Source organism: Salarias fasciatus, chromosome 16, assembly GCF_902148845.1.
Source record: "Salarias fasciatus chromosome 16, fSalaFa1.1, whole genome shotgun sequence".
Classification (NCBI taxonomy): domain Eukaryota; kingdom Metazoa; phylum Chordata; class Actinopteri; order Blenniiformes; family Blenniidae; genus Salarias; species Salarias fasciatus.
Window position 1 is genome coordinate 9,856,229 of NC_043760.1, and position 17,482 is coordinate 9,873,710.

Sequence of the window (17,482 nt, forward strand, 5' to 3'; positions counted from 1 at the left end):
AACCTGCAGCAACGAAACCTGAAATTGCTGATTAGCTTCTCTCCGCACTTGTAATAATCAGCCCTCACACTTTATCGTGTTCTTATTGAGGACGGCGCACTTGAAGCGAGTCCGCCGTTAACTTCTGTCTTCTCTAAATCATTTAGCGCCGGCACCGTGCTGCCGGAGACCGGCGTTATCTTGATGTGCTGCAGTCAGACGGCAGAAGGCTCTGCTGACTGTGAGGTTATGTCGGTGCACGGAGAGGCCTCCTCTGCTAATGAATTTTTATGTCGGATCACACGGGGAAGCAGACTCAAAGCTCATTGGACAGGCCGAGCGGGGATCGGGTTTCAGTCGGAGGTTGACTTTCCTCGGAGTTACTCTGAATGACGGACTGCTTGTTTGAGGAGATTTATTTGTGCTTACATTCAGATTTCTTACATTCCCTTCTGGGATAGCTGGGTCTCGCTCTTTCTGTGCTAAATAGTTCTGCCAATGCAAATACAACCCACAATGCAACACAGTACAACACCACAATCATGTTTTGAGAATCCCATAAATATTCAGTGAAGCTGCTGTAACTTCAGGACCGGCTGAGACTCATCAAGTTTTCTGCCTTCATACTTCCGTCCATCCATCCATCCTCTGCTCAGCTTAGTGTCAGTGGCAGCCGAGCAAAGTAGTCCAGACGTCCTTTCTTCCTCAAAGTTTACTCTTGCAATTTTTTTTTTTTTAATCTTTAATTGAAGTTGTTTTGAACCTATCCAACCAGTAAATGATTATGGATTTTGAATCAAAATTTGCTGGAGAGATAGTAAATCCTCAGCTTGTCTTGGATCATCTTGGGGCGTCTGTTTAGTTTGTCAAGCCTACAGATTCAGCTTCTGTTGATTGAGAGCATTGTTCTTCGAGGCTCACGGAGACGTGTGGGGTTCTCTGACGAGAGGATGTAATATCTGTGGTGATTTGGGACGCCTAACACCAATATGAGAAACGCACAAAGTAGACTTTTCTAAATGTATTTTTAATAGTTTCATTTTATAGTATTCATTCTCCTGTTATAATTGCCTTTTGTCTTTTAATTGCTCTTATTTTCCTAATATTTTGTCTTGTTTCTATGAATTGTATGTATTTTTTTTATTTTTTTTTTTATGTTTCTTTGCCTTTGTGAAGCACTTTGAATTGTCGTGTGTATGAACGGTACTAAACAAATAAGTCTGTCTTTGTTTGCGTACAGAACAGCAGCTGCTTTTCTCCAAGCACCCGTTTTGGTTTCTGAGTTTCTCTTTGAAAGGCCGATTCAAGGCAATTCTTCGACAAAACATTCCGGGCCCTGACTCTTCACGATTAGGGCTGCCACAAACGATTATTTTGGTAGTCGACTAATCACTGATTATTTTTTCAATTAGTCGACTAATCGCATCATATATAAATTAAATGTAGAACATAGTTTATCGCACAACCATGAAGCTGCTCTTATATAACCATAATTAGATTTCAGCTTTAAGTGTTTAAGGTATATTCTAACTAAAAATAAAGACAATTCAGATGAGAGTTCATTAAACCTTTATTTAATGGCATAAATTGCAAATACTTGAGTAAAATAAGGAAAAGGCACTTGCCTAAACAACACAAAAATAAATCCTTCACAATTTTTTTTTTCTTAAATTGTGTTTAGCATCAAGCATAGCAACAATGAGGCAGGCACCTGTAACTAAGGTATTATTGAAAGTTTTTGTCTCACTGACTCAAATAAAACAAAAGTGCATTGTGTGTTCAGTGCTCAACTGTATACAACTTTATTACACTCTGACTCTACATAATCCCAAACTACACAAGGCTCTGGTTCACAGCCAGGACAGTCAGCATTTCTACATGTTGGAGACAGGCTGCTCTCTTTTGGGAGCAGATGTTCTGCTGCGGAGAGAATCCGCTCCGATGGGGTGGAGCTCTGAAACATAACGTTAGAAAACATCAGCGCGACGTCACTTCTTATTAAAACACATCACTGTTATAACGTTAGAGAAAACATGAAATGTGTCCTAAAGGCAGCTAATGAATCAAATCGTCACCGCTAATGTTAACAGCTATGAGTAAACAGCAAGTTAGCGTTCTATGCTAATATTATTAGCTTACCGAGACGACGGGCAATCATCGTTGTCACGAGCCACGCCGTGCTTCCGTTTCGGCTGCTCATGCATCGCAGTTGTGCTGCCATGGAAGGCAGGTTCTGTCCTGCAGATACTGCATTGCACTTTTCTCTGACGTTTTCTTGTCATGCTCCCACACTTTTGAGCTCCGCTGCTGCTGGGTGGCCATGTCGTCGCAGCTGACACGACTGCGCATGTGTGTCAAACACAGAAAGGCAGACGCGGCAGTGGAAGGTACCGCAGCAGTTTCGAGACAAAACCAAACATTAAAAAAAAACAAAAAAAAAACACGACTAGTCGACTATTAAATTAGTCGTCGATTATTTTAATAGTCGACATAATCGTGATTAATCGACTAATCGTGGCAGCCCTGTTCACGATGTTCACACACCTTCCGTGTTTTGTCTGCTCTGGTGGATTAACCAAAGCTCCTTACGAGGCTAGGACGTGTCTTGCATGGCAACTGCCTCCAGTGGGCCTTTGGCCTAACCCCGCCCCCAAACACAAATGAACCAGTAGCACACTTTCGTTGTTCTGTGGGTCATTTTAGTCATTGAAGCGTCAACCTGCAGCAGTGACAGTGACACTAGGTATCCTGAAGGGATAAGCAATGGAGTTTATCCAGTTTGGGATATTGATATATTATTGATAGGGAGGACCCAACTAAATGCAAAAAAATTTCTGACATCCCGTGTCTGACCCCAAGGTGAAAGTGCTTTAGTGTGTGCTGAAGTCCAGGGTCTGCCACATGCTGTCTTTCTCTCTGCCTCTCCTCATTGCCCTCTATGTGATGTTGTTTTCACGCCAATGTGATTTGTCTCTGCAGATCTACATATTTGAAAATAACATCTACTACCAGTCGGATGTCAAGAGCAACTCCCTGCGACTCACATCTTCGGGGAAGGAAGGAGTTGTCTTTAATGGGATTGCCGACTGGCTCTATGAAGGTACGCAACTCTTTCAGTTAATTTCATCAAAGCGTGCGTTTTCCTGCTCGCAGCCTTGGCCTGCAACACGATCTCAGATAATGACTTGTTTGGAAACTGTTGTGCCACAGCGGGTTTTAAAAATATGGCAAAGTTACTGATGATAATATCAACGGTAGCTTAATTTCAAAGCGCTGACACACTGTCTCATTAAAGTGGAAATGCCTGGGTTTAGAAACGCTAGTCGTATTAACGCTAGGTGTTAAATATTCATAATGTTTGTGCCGGTGCAGAAATCCCCACCGGGTGTAAAAAGTCGTCTTGTGTGCTTTAAGCAAACAAACACTGCATACACTTTGGCCCGTCTCTCGGGAGGAAGGAAGATTATGTAAATCTGCTTTAAATCTATAAAAAGGCAAGCCGCGGTGTTAAACTGCTCAACTGTTTTGCCATTTTTATATACTTAATTACATCTGTGAAGTACAATCATACAACAATCAGTAGTTGTTGACCTCAAATTAGAACCTAATTTTATAGTTTTTTTGTTTGTTTTTCCACCTTCTCAGTATGTTTGGTTGTGTGCTTTTTATTCTGATATTATTAAAGACTTCACAAGACTGCCTTCTCTAAATCACAGAGCAATTACTGTGCTTTCATACCTTTGCATAAGTCATGAACTGGAATCTTTGTTAACTTTATTCAGGTTTGTTTACACAGTGCCTGCTAAAATACAGAATATAGAAAAACAAGTTTGCCTCAGTGTGCTTTAAATACTAACGCTAAGAGCCGAGGATGAAATTAAGACAAGCCAGACAAATGAACAATTCAAACAATTCTAATTAAAGCGGCAGGAGAGGAAAAAGACTGTGTTTAACAGGAGGAAGCTGCAGATAAAACCAGACTCAGAGGTGGACGGCCATCTGCTTCGAACAGTTGGGATGAGTTTACTGCAGCTACAGATCACTGGGTTACCTTGTTAATAAACAACTGTTAGAATATTATTGCCATTTATTTTTGTTTTTATTATTTATTTATCAGGATGTTGCATTTCAGTCACAGCTAAGTGATTCTAAGGCCCCATCCACTACATTGGCGCAGGAAATGTCTGTGTCCACAAGTCAAAACGATGATGTACATCTGCCAGGCCTGTAGGTGGCGGTGAAACTGTGCTAAAGAAATACTGCAAAAATAGAGAAGAAGACAGGGAGCATGAACATTTAATCGTGTGTGCTGTAAACAGACACAACATAAGAAGATATCGCCTTCCTGAACCAAAAAGCATCAGTAGCTTCTGAAGCACACTAAGGAGCATGTGGTTGTTGCTAAGAGTGACGTCGCAGAGAGGGTCACAAGGTCACAAAGTCGAGAGGTGGGGTGGTAACATCCATCATCTTCAGCAAATATTATCCATCCACATGTCAACACTGAAGCACTGTTTGAAAATGTCTCCATTCTAAAACCCTGTTTTTAAAGCAAAACAGCCAAAAACAATGCAGTCACATAAAATGGCTTTGCTGTGTGGACAGGGCCTGAATTTCAAATCTAACATCTTGAAAGTTCAAGTTCACTGCTGAATGGATAATCTTGTCAATGCTCCAAAACTCAGTTGCCATTTTTCCATGCAGCGCCCATGCTCCTTAAACAGAAAATAGACAGTAGACATGGTGTGATACTGCACAAAGTGCATCACTCGGACGGGCTACAGTCATTTCACTTCAGTAATGACAAGTCCAAATACAGTATATTCCCTTACAGTGCAAAGCAGCACAAATACATTCTGAAAATGTCCATATTTAGATCTTTTTTTTCAGATCTCATCTAAAAAATATCCTGAGAAAAACAAAATACTTGTGATCTGACATCTTTCGTCCTTCATTGTTGGCAAAAGTTTGGCATTTCACTGGATTTGTCCATCTTCCACTGGTTTTTACACAAACTCATCTTCATTGTACAACTGTCAAGCTAATGTTCCTTTTCTGCTAATAGGACGGCTTACTTTCACTGCGGCATTACTGGAGGCAAGATGGCACACAGAAAAGATATACAAACCAGCTCAGCTTTAACCACAGAAACTACTGTTATTGTGGATGAAGTCATTTCTTCAACTGGCCCCTCATGACATTTATTTGTGTACTTTTTTTTAATTATTTTATGTTGTACCTCTTCTTTGAACTTACAATCCTTTCAATTTCAATCAATTTATTTTTGTATAGCCCAGTATCACAACAACAGTTGCCTCAGAGGGCAGAACTTTCAGAATTCATTCTCTCCTCTTCTTTTTCCACCTGCTTTACCCATTTCAATTGATCAACACCAAATTTCCTTTGTGTGTGCATGTGTGTGTGTCTGTTTCATTTGTAATTGCCGTCATTTTTTACAATGTTTGATAACTTCCTCAGCTTGAAGACTCATGGTGTCATTTCTAATTTATCACCCATGAAACTCCTGAAAAATTAAAGTGCAGCCTATTTTTGTGAGCATCCAAATTAGCCCGATTTATAAAACATCTTAGTAATTGTTCAGGCCCTTTTTGTCTTATTTGCAATCAGTTTCACAGCCTGATTGCTCTCTGGAGCCGAAGTTTCTGACGCTCACAGCAGTTAATCATATTAATGGTTTAGAATTTGGAATTGCCCACAGCACGATCTTGTCTATTAATGTCGATCAAAACTGTGGCAGTGCGTTATTAGTCATGTCAGAATGATTACTGAGATATTGACTGCTAATTTCAAAAAGAGCGTCAAAAAATAGAATGGGAATAGACGTTATTGTGTACTCGGTTGTTGCGCAGTCACAGTTTATTTGTTTGAACGTGGCTGACTCCAGAGGTGAAACAGTTACTCTTACTAACAACCAGGACTCCAGGGACTTGGACACCAATAAATGAAAATATACCCATGCCTGCAGATAGTGTGAATGGAGCCAAGCATTCTTAACCCTTCATAGGAAAGTCAACATATTTGGCAACTTTCACATTTTCTTTGTTTCTTTCGAAATAATGACAAGAAACATGAAAAGTCATTGAAAAGAAAAAAAAAAAACATCATATGTTTTCCTTTGATGATCATGGGAGACTCAAAATCCAATTTAATGACAGTCAATGACAATGCCCAAACAGTTGTTCTCCCTGTAGTGTTTTCAGCACCAGGTCTCATTTCCATCAGACTGAATCGTCTGATTCCTGCTTTTTCATCCGTGCAATAAAGACACGTTGTTCTGTTCTCTAACAGAGGAGATCCTGCAGACCCATGTGGCTCACTGGTGGTCTCCTGACGGGGAGAGGTTGGCCTTCCTGGTTCTGAACGACACCCTGGTGCCCAACATGGCTTTACCACGCTTCACCGGTATGATGTACCCGAGAGGGAAGCAGTACCCCTACCCAAAGGTACCCTCACTTTCAAAACCTCAAAGGCTTTTCTTTATTCAAACAACTAACTTATTCAATGATTTGAATCACATTTTCTCATTCAAACGTGAGGAATTCCAGAGGTGAACACAAGGCACCCATAGGTGCGTTTAGTTGGACGTATACAATGTATTTAGAAGACCGACCAAATAAATGATCAAACAAGATATCAGACAGTCCGGCTCTGCTACCGAACACAAGCTGTCCAACACAGGAAAACCGATTACCGCTGCTAATAATTCCAGCTCTTCTCCTGACATGTTTTTCTCTTCCAAACTTTGACATCAGGCTCTGTTCACTCATTACAAATTTGAGAATCTGTAAAAATGCAAATGCTCTCATTTTCCACCTTGAAACTCGGCACATGAATCACACAGCGACGCTCAAACCTCAGGCTGCGGGAGCGAGATGAAAACGCTTCAGAGTGGAGGCGGACAGTTTTATTTTCTTTCTTCCCCTCATTATGTTGCGCTGATGACAATCTGTTGTCGCCACTTGAACATTTTCAGTGCAGTTAGAAATCAGTGAAAGCGAAGAGAAAAAGTTTTAGAAGGAAAACTCGGCTTTGTTAACAGGTTGCAGCACAGCTACAGTGATAACTCACCCCGAAGCCCAGTTTTCAGAGAGAGCCTGGACTCAGCGTCACACGCCTCTGACTGAAAGCAGCACCTCTTTATATCCTCCTGATTCACTGGACGATCATCGAATGCTTTCCCACAATCAGATGAACACAACTGCTCAGTTCAGCTTTCAGAGTAAAGATGCAGAGCTGCTGTCTCTCTCTGTTCTGTTAGCTCACAGCTAGCATTAGCCAGCGCTGTCGTCGGAACAGTTCCGACGACAGCGCTGACATTTCCTCCAGATTTTGCAGCACCTAACGACAGTGTTGGGACAGTAATATATTACTTTCAATTACAAGTTACATGATACTGAACAAATCAAGGTTGCCGTTTTCAGATCAGTGCATGCCGAGCCGTTCTAACATCTGGATTTCTCTGTCGTGCACACGCAGGCCGGCCAGCCCAACCCGGCGGTGAAGCTCTTCGTCGTCAATCTTTACGGTCCGACGCACACGCTGGAGCTCGTTCCCCCGGAGACGCTGAAGCTGAGGTGAGGCGGAGCTGCGCTCTCTCTGTCGGGACGCAGCATCAGCTGCTGTGCCGCTCGGAGAAGGACCTCTGGCATTTCAACGCTCCAGAGGATCATTTTTCCTCTCTGGACATGCGGCACCTTCATTTGGAGAAAACTGCACTGTGCTACATTCTGTTAGATTAAAAACTAGAGCAGCAAGCATCACAAACACATTTTGAACGTGCTTTTGTTTTCTATCTAATGCTCAACAGATTTTCAATAAAATGTTATTCTCCGCTAAATATAGAGACTGAAGCATTTTTAGGAATATACAACAGGAAAGGACTGTCGAGGTTTGTTTTTGGTTGTTGTTATCATGTGTGTTTTCACATTAAGGGCCCGATTTTCAAAGTGTTTGTGGAATTAAAATTGGCTGCTCAAATTGATATTGCTCACACACATGTTAAAGCTGATCTGACACGTTTTGAGGATTGAATCTGAGAGACAAGTAATAATAGGACAAACTGTCAGATTAGCACATTTCTCTTTTTCAGTGTTGAGGTGCAGGGATGTGCTCCAGATTACGCAAAGTACTGGAAGATTATACTAATAGATTAATGTCCAACATATAATGGGATTCATTGTGTTCTTCAGCAATAAGGATGCTAGATTTGACTTTAGAAATTAGAAACAGCACAGCACCGCTCACACTGTGGTCCTCAGGAGGTCCGGAGTGAACATGACCCGAGTGACGCGGCTGTTCTGACATCCGGCTGTTTGCAGGGAACACTACGTCACCATGGTGAAGTGGATCAGCAAGACCAGGGCGTCAGTGCGGTGGCTGAACCGAGCCCAGAATATCTCCATCCTGACCGTGTGCGACACCACCACCGGAGCCTGCGTCACGGTGCGTGTGTGTGTGTGTGTGTGTGTGTGTGTGTGTGTGTGTGTGTGTGTGTGTGTGTGCCTGATGCTTGTATCGGTATCAGTACCTCCCCAGTTATCTTCGTCTTCACATTTCTTCTGAGCTCATTTTGACACTTGAGTTTCTGTCTTGGAAAAAAAAAAAAGCTTGAAAAGTCCCTCTGTGGTTTCTGGTGTCGTCGTTTTGGATCGTCTTTACTGAATTCGGTACATCTGAAAGTGTTTGAAACTTTGCATTTGTGTGTCTGTTTGTATATTTTGCAGTTGGTTTGTTATCAAGTTTCAAATTCAAAGGAGTTATATTCTCTCTTCAAATCTGGATTTTACTAGTAAATGAATAAAACACTACATGAATGCTTCTCTCAAATCTTTCAGGAGAAAAATGTCAACATTCCAATATGGCTTAAAATAATTTGGATTTAAAAATATATATTTTTTTGTATTATACATTTGTATCAAATTTTCACCCCAGTTAAAGAAAACTATTCAGCCTGAATCTTCAAATCATGTGGAATGTTGATTGAATTAAACAGAATTTAGTAAGTTAGACAAATATTTGAAGGATCCGATGCTGCTTTAAACATGTGTTCAGTGAATAAGTGCTTCATCACTTAATGGGAATACCTGCTGTGTGGTGAATGTTAAAATGAAGAAGGAAAAAGCTCCTAAAAGTGTAATTTTAATGGTAATGTTTGGTAATGGCTTTGACTTTTAAAAATCCTGCTTTGAATGTGTCACTTTGTTGTTTTTGACCTCAGAAAGTTTCAAATATTGAATCTGAACCTTCAAACAAAACTGTGTGAATAACTCAAAATTATATTCATATTTTGCCTAATTTTCACATTTTATGATGGATCCAATAAAAATACCAGCCATCAAAACATTTCTTGTATGAAAAATAAAACCATTTTGGTATTAAATGTATTTTCATTGGCTGATATCTTTATTAGGATTCAACTTCTAAAGTGAATAAAAACAATTATCCCTTCATAAAAAAAAATGAAAAAAATCAGTTCTATTTTGCAACAGTTTAAAAATCACTGAGAAAGTATTTTCAAATACATTTATCCAACACAAAACTGACGATGCTTTGCAGTAAATTATATTGCACGTTTATTTGTCTGAATCCTGATATTTGATCCTTGTTTGATAGTTTGAATGGAACTGAAGTTTCAACAAAAAATGAAGAAAAAATGAGAATCTTGTTGATGTTTGAGATCGTATTAATGAATAATTTCATACGCTAGTTTGACACATCCAAGACAGCGAAAGTGAGAAATATGCGAAATAGTTTTTCTTCTCATATATTTTTGATTAAAAATGTCGGTGTTATGTAATCAAACTATTTTAAGAATTGAAATTTTGATACCTCAAAAATAATTAAAAATGTAATCTTTTGAGGTTTTTCCTTGAGTAAATTAAGGAGGTATTGAATGAAGTCAGTGTATGATGGTTCTGAAGAAGTTAAAGTCTACGGTACACTTTTTCCTGATCGGAGTGATTTTTTTAAAAAAATTTTTCCGTATTACTGAGAGGAAAAAGAGCTTTTCCTGGAGTGAAATCCTCTCGTCCTCTTCACGTTTGGAGCCACGTTAACCCCGCAGTCGACCTGCGGGAGCCGGCCGGCCGCTCTCCAGCTGCTGATTGGCTGCAGTTTGCAGGAATAAACGCTCCTCTCAGCCAATATTCGCTCCGCTATCCCCCTCGTCCTGCCAAAAGCCTGCATATTGGTTGGAAACGAGGAGGATGGGAGCGGGAGCGGCCTCCCCGGCGGGGCGTTAAAATAAACGGCTGAATGAGAGCCCCATTATGTGAGGGATGATTGTGTGTTCCAAAATAACTTCAACACAAAAAGCAGCAGTTTTAGAAAATAACAGATCAGTTAGATTAGAGAGATTAAACTCCAAAATCTGTTGTTTTCAGTCCTCAAACAGCACGCAGGTGTAAGGACGGGAGCGGGACGAGAACGTCTGACACTCTGCTCTCATGTGTTTCAGAGACATGAAGAAAGCTCGGAGCTCTGGCTTTCCAAGCAGGTAAACCTCCCGCCTCTCTACGTTCCTCCCTTCCACGCATGAAACCGATTCCGTGTCCAAACTTTCCAGTAACGTGACAGAAAGCGCAGCGAAGTGAGGCTGGATTCATGATTCATGATGCAAGCAGCAGCAAGACGGAGCGTCCAGCGACCCTCAGCTCCGTCCTCACAGGTTTCTGGGCCTCTGGGGTTTATCTCCCATTAACACGCATTATTTTGTACTTCCAGACTGTGCAGAACCCTCCGTGTTGTCCTTGGTCCATGGATCAATAAAACATTATTTCAGTTCACCGCCTCATTTAAGAGTAAAATTGTTGAATATATAATATTTAATAAGTATTTTTTTTAGCAGTGAAATCAGTGAAAAGTGTGAATTCTCCATCCTTAATGCATGTGAATGAGTCCGCTGCAACCAAAAATGAAATTCCAGCTCCTGAAGTCACAACTACAAGTTTGAAAAATGAGTTAGAGAGGAAGGCTACGCCGACGAGTTAACATAAAGTGAACTGGCTACAAGTGAAGGACCAACGAGCAGCTGTGTGAGGAAGGTTCAGGAAAGATGGAGCTCCATCATTTTGTTTCCGTCAGGGTTCGATGCCGTGCACGCTGGAGCGGAGGCTTCTTCAACCAGTTGACAGATACTGTCACTCAACTCTGTGCGTCTCTGAGCTGCTCGTGACGTTTGTGCAGAGGACCCTGCTCTTCACATGCAACATTTCTTCTTCTTCTTCTTCTTCTTCTTCTTCTTCTTCTTCTTCTTCTTCTTCTTCTTCTTCTTCTTCTTCTTCTTCTTCTTCTTTCTTCTTCTTCTTCTTCTGTTTTGGGTTTTTTGGTCTGACATTCTAAGCTTTGCTGTCACAAGCATCAATGTTTTTTTTTTTTTTTTTTTTCCCAGTAGAAGCTCAAGGGTTAACTACACATGTATTCAGTCTCTATTTACATGGGACGCAATGTTCCAGCGTTTCTGAATACACGATAATCAAAAGGTAATCCAGCCGCATTTGCTGTGACCGTTCATGGAGACACCCTGGCTTTCAGTAATGCTTTCTCTACAATCCCCACGATGCGTTTAATGGCTCCTTTTTGTCCGACTCTCGGCGCCCTTCGCGGCCTCATATCAGCAGTTCGTGATGCACGCTTTCTGCTGTTAACGTACATTTACAGCCCCGGATAACTCCGGCGGCATGAGCAGAGTGCTGGATCGCAGGAAGCTCCAACGCCGACACGCACAAGGCCTCACACACTCGCTTTCAAAGGCCGACTCGTATTTGTTGTTATGACTAATTGCTGCTTTATATCCCGACTTGCTTGAAGACTTTCAGATGGAGGTAATTGCTCCCTTTTCCTTCTCCTGCTGGCCATAATGCTGTAACGACTCGTTTCCCCTCCAGCAGCGGGAGTGCTGCAGTCACACTCCGCACATTAATTCATATGAAGTCTCTTCCGGGGTGAAAGAAGCAGGAGATCTTCCACTCGCTCATCTCGTTGAGTGTCTTTATATTGCACGCCTCTGAAAACAGGGATGAGTGGAACGCTGCACCACTGGAAACGCCGCGGTACTCGATCCAGCTGCGCGACGACTGACGCATCTTTACCTCCCACAGAACCAGGAACCGGTGTTCTCCAAAGATGGCAACAGGTTCTTCCTGACGGTGCCGGTCAAGCAAGGAGGGCGAGGAGAGTTTCATCACATCGCCATGTTCACCACACAGGTAGACTCCAGCCTTTACATGTTTCCGATCTAATGAGGGAAGTATTGTTTTTATCACATCATCAATGTGTTGCAATTTTTGGCGGCGTTCATTTAAAACAACTATTTTATGATACTCGTGGATTTTGGAGCTCCTCCACCCATCAGCCGGAGCTCAGCAGCAGGTGGAGGCTTTGAGAGCTGCAGGTTGTTTCTCTTCCTCCTCAGATTTTATTCCAATTATGGAAATACTTTGCCTCAACATAAGAATTCATGCGGTATTAGTTCCTGAATAAATGAATCGCTGGCTGAGCCTGTTTAGCCTGTCGTGGATTTGTGTGGAATTAGAGAAGTTTTCACTTGTGAATGAGACAAACGTCTGCTGATTACTTTGAAAGGAAACCCTGGCTTCCTGGCGGCGGTGGGAATAAATATGCTATTTGCTAAATAGCTAAATAAATGTGTGTGTTAATACAAACAAGAGATATTTATGTTTTTCTTTTCATATTCTGATTTTTGTTCAATATCAAGGGTGCTTTGCAAGGGAGCGGCAGTCTGTGTGAATTCTCCAGAAAAGCTGCAAACACTCAAATGAGTTAATTAGGAGCCTTGTGGTAAATTCAAACGGAGCTCAGTGTGAGGTTGTAGCCTTCTGATCGTCAAAACAAACTAATAGTTGATCAAACATGACGCACAGAGAAGCGAGTCACGGGACAAACCCTGCGGACTCAGCAGTTTTGCTTCATGAATATGGAAAGTTTTCAGTTTCGCACAAAAACCTGGAAGAGTTTGAGAAAAGGGAATCTTTTGTGATTTATAACATCTGGAAGCGTTTTAGTTCCAGATGTTATTAAACATCAGTAGCAGAGATGTTTGTTACTGTTACTGTTCTGAGTCCTCATCTGGCCCCTCGTCACTTCTATTTGTTGACTTTAAAGTTTTGTTTTTAGTGGCTCTGAACACCGAAATCAATTTTTTCCTGCAGTCTGCCTGCCGGCAGATTCATGGCCGTGGATTGCGCCACACACACCCGTCCTTTGAGGATTTTTCTCATATTTCCGAATCTCCTTGAAAAAAGTTTCTTTACATTTCTTTACATTTTGTTATGCTCTTTAAAAGTTTCAGAGCCACAAGCAAAATCACAAAAATACAACTATTATGACGCGATCATGGAAATGACTCCTACTCAGACAGAATTTAAAGGTTGTTTCTACACTAATGGATTAGGATCTCAACTTGAAAATGATTTTTCAAGTGAGATCACATTCATGATAATAGTAGATACAGAGGAAGAAATTGTTGACATTCACATAACCTGGCAGACCTTTAACTCTTGACCTCCTTTATGGTGTTAATTGGTCCAGAACAGGGTCAGTCACCTCCACTTATGGCCTTTCTGTGCTTCAGATCAGGTTTTGGACTGTTTTTATTTCATCTTGGACCGAGTTTTGACAATTTTCTGTTCTTTTGATGTCAGACTGGTACATGTATGGCCAGAGAACAAGTCAAAGGTGACTATTTTCAACAAAAAGCGGACCGTAAATGTAGCAGAAGTGCAAGTGAACTGGTGAACGCAGACCTGAGGGATGCTGATCGCTTCCTCATCCATCCTGCTTCATGTGTTTATGTGGCCTAATTCTGTCCCGCCGGTGATGATTCGAATCTGAGTCACCCGGTAAGTCTTCTCACATGTTGATGCGTCACAGATTCCACAGATTTTAGCGGTAAAATGATGTTAAAGAAGCTCAAATTGCATTTCCAATCGGAATTACAAACATTGTGAGCCAGAAAGTGTCTTTCTCCTTCTTTGGGAGTTATAATGCAAACACTTCAGTGCAGGTTAGACGAGTGTCTGCAGCAAGAGAAAGAAAATAAGACGCAGCAAACGATGATAAGAGACAATAGAACCTCCACATCCAGGATGAACTGGACTCTGCCTCTCCTTAATGTCCTCACGCTTCTCATATGTGTTGGCCTTCGTTTGGTGCTCACTGTGCTGTTTTTCTGCTATTCAGAGGATTTTTCACTCTGTTTTCCAAAGCAGGCTTCTGTCTGGTTTTAGTGTCTGCCTGCCTTCACTTTGGCTCCAATCTAGCGCTCACTCACTTTCACAGCACCAAACATCATTTTCTTTGACTTTTCGAGCTGAACTACAAGTGCTTTTGTTGGTGTGCTTTTGAATAACATGTTTGCAGGGAGGCGTGTGCAGAGCTCTTCATTTAACCACGCAGTCACCAAAGATTCCTGCTTTTATTTTGTTTTTTTTTAAGCTGAATGCATCCTGCTCACACTCGCATTGATTTGAGGAAATGCTTTCTGAGCACAGTGTGCTGCGGACTGACCGCTGGTCGCCCAGCTACCCGTCTGACCTTCTCGATGGGGGCACGTTCAGATCAAAGCACAGGTCACTTGGATGGTTTCGCTGCTGCGCTGCTCCAGTTTTCTGGAGCTTTGGCTGCAGGTAGATTTAAGCAGAGTGCTACGGCGTGTCTCCATTTGACCTACTGAGTCACAAAGTCTCCAAATAAACATACTTGAAGATTTTTGCATCCATCAGTTCACTTGATTAAAACCAACACTTTCAGGAAGAAACGCTGAGGCTTTTTCTTAATGCAATCTTTAATAATCTGATGACTAAATCACAAAATACAGGGAACAAGCAATGACACTGAGCAGGTCACATGAAAGACTGAGGCCACATTTGCACAGTATGCAGTTCATCCCACAGAGTCAGGAGTGTTTGGAGGAACCTCCTGTACTGACCTTCTTGTTCCTCCTCTGCTTCTTCCTCCTCCTCCTCCTCCTCCTCTTCCTCCTTTGATCCTTTCAGTTCAGAGCCGATCAGAACGAAGTCCGACATTTGACGTCAGGAAACTGGGAGGTGACTCGGATCATCGCCTACGACGAGAACACCGACAACCTGTGAGTCAAACCACCTGAAGACAAAGGTCGTTGTGAGCAACGCATCCAAGATGAAGATTTTCTTTTTAAAAACTGTTAGAGTTTCAACAATGCATTAACTTCAATCTAAAGAAAGACTGCAAAGAGAAGATGAGACGCATGGAGTCAATGTGGTTCAGTCGTTGGTGTTAATCCTCTTTCATGTCTCCTGTCAGCTACTTTCTGAGCACAGAGGGTTCACCGCGAAGACGGCAGCTCTTCAGGTTTGTCTCATTACGAGTAATCAGAGTATTTCAATCAATCTGGTTTGTCACTTGTCATGAATGATAATTTACCATTTCTTTAGTTCTTTATTAGACCTGTTGTAAAGCCTATGAACCATGAATCATATCACAAGAATGATGGGAAAGAATGATTGAATAATCACTTCTTTGATCAATATACGTAAATCTCACTAAACGCTCCCAAATTCTGTTTAACGTCAGAAGTTTGGCACAAACTACAAACTAATTAGCAGGTTTCAACCATTCAAAACATTACTAACAACAATAAATAGATTTTTCCAAAACTAAGTGTAAAGACAAAGCGGTTCGAGATACAACATGCATGGAAATCATCTCCTCACAGTTTGATCCGTTTTCTTTACCAGTGCGACTCTTTCTCCACAGCGTGAAGACGGTGGGTCTGTTCCCGCGCCGGTGTTTAACGTGCGAGCTGAACAAAGCCCACTGCCTGTTCTTCGACGCCGACATCAGTCCCACGAACCAGCACGTCATCCTTCACTGCAAAGGTAGCGCACCCGTCAGCATGCACACGCATTTTGGACGACAATGTTTCAAGCAAATACACGCCGTTCTTGCATTTTCATTTCAGGAAAGATTTGCATTTATCATGGTTGTTTTTAGAATGATATCCCACACGTTGGCGTCATGAAAACTGAACCTCAACCGTTGCGAACTGCAACGGTTGAGGTTCAGTTTTCATGACGCCAACGTCAAAAAAAAAAAAAAAAAGCCTTCCACAGTCTGACTTTGTCATTTGAATGTGGGTGCAATTCTGGAAAAAGCAGGGCGGTTTATTGCAGGAAACCTCCACCCGACGGCGGTCTGCTTCCCCTCACGCCGTGCTCACCTGCGGTCGTGGCAAATGATGATATGAGGCTGCAACCTTGCTCCTCTTTAAGGTTGAAAGGCTTTCTTTATTCTTTGAGCTGACGTTCACACACACACACACACACACACACACACACACACAGACTGCAGATGTTCGCGCTTGTTTCCTGCCAATATGGCAGCAGAAAGCAAGCTGGCCTCGTCGCATATGGTGCAGCTGGATAAATACGGCTCCGTGTGCAGGAGTCAAGGAAAATATTGAACAATAAACTGGAAGAGAGAGAGATTCTGCTGAAGCCTTGCCTTCCATTCACTTATCATCTGGGAAACTTTTAGTCGATTAGAAATACACAGCGGATTAAAGCCGGTTTATGCTAGTACTGCTAACTTCAAATGAAATAATCCCTCATGCTCCTATTTATAGTTACGCAGGTAAATTCGACAGGAATTGCTGTGCCGATCGAGGATGAACCTCCGCTGCAGAAAGGATTCTGCTGAGCGGGCTCACTTGCCTCAATATATATGAAAATTAAATCTTCGGGAACCGTTTTGAGCAAAGCGTGCTGCAATTTGGCCTGAATGCTGACGAAGCGGCTCTTATCGGAGGAGCGGCTCGGACGGCATCGGCGCTGCCCTCAAGTAAACACGCCGCCGAGCCGCATCCTCCCGCACGGAAATACGATTAACCACAATGCTGACGTGGAGAGTAGCAACCTGCTCTGCTCCTCAACTCGGAATTCTGGATTGGAAGTTACAATGAACGCAGCCGGGAGCGTGTTCATTTCTTTCTTTTATTCCAATTTCGTTCTCATGTTTGCATTTGAATTAAATAATAAGAAAGGAGTCCTATATTGTAGAATGTGGAAGCAGCATGATATGAGGCTTCAAGGAGAACTGGTCCGTTCTGTTTCTGATTTCTTAAGATGCTGGACTGAGTTCATGCGAATACCTCCGTGAACAGTGAGTGATGCACTTTGTGCTTTCTGAATGAAAACATTCTACTTTCATAATTCATTCGATTTATAGAGAATGTAAAAGAAAGTGGATATCAGTTTAGCCTTTAGCAAGGATGCTGCTGGTATTTTATTGAGAGGCGTCAACTGGCTCCCCACAAGTTTTATATGTCGACTTTATAGTGAGATTTTTCCTCATGTTGTACTTCAAACTTTGATTTTAGCTCTTAAAATATTAAATTTATTCAGTTGCTCTTCTTTTTCACACCAGTTTGACTTCATGACAGATCGTCTTACTGTTTTCTTTTCTTTCTAATTCATTTAGAATACTT

The 17,482-nt window shown here is 41.8% G+C and overlaps 1 protein-coding gene across 2 annotated transcripts in view; it reads left to right on the forward strand.

Moving 5' to 3' along the window:
• dpp10 (dipeptidyl peptidase like 10) overlaps positions 1-17,482 on the forward strand; it is a 249,493-nt gene that overhangs the window by 216,348 nt on the left and 15,663 nt on the right. For both annotated transcript variants that reach the window (XM_030111148.1, XM_030111149.1), the window contains exons 8-16: positions 2,959-3,079; positions 6,289-6,443; positions 7,477-7,574; positions 8,319-8,442; positions 10,457-10,495; positions 12,099-12,206; positions 15,015-15,106; positions 15,301-15,348; positions 15,754-15,875. In XM_030111148.1, coding sequence (XP_029967008.1) covers positions 2,959-3,079; positions 6,289-6,443; positions 7,477-7,574; positions 8,319-8,442; positions 10,457-10,495; positions 12,099-12,206; positions 15,015-15,106; positions 15,301-15,348; positions 15,754-15,875 — 907 coding nt within the window. The remainder of the gene's footprint in view (positions 1-2,958; positions 3,080-6,288; positions 6,444-7,476; positions 7,575-8,318; positions 8,443-10,456; positions 10,496-12,098; positions 12,207-15,014; positions 15,107-15,300; positions 15,349-15,753; positions 15,876-17,482) is intronic.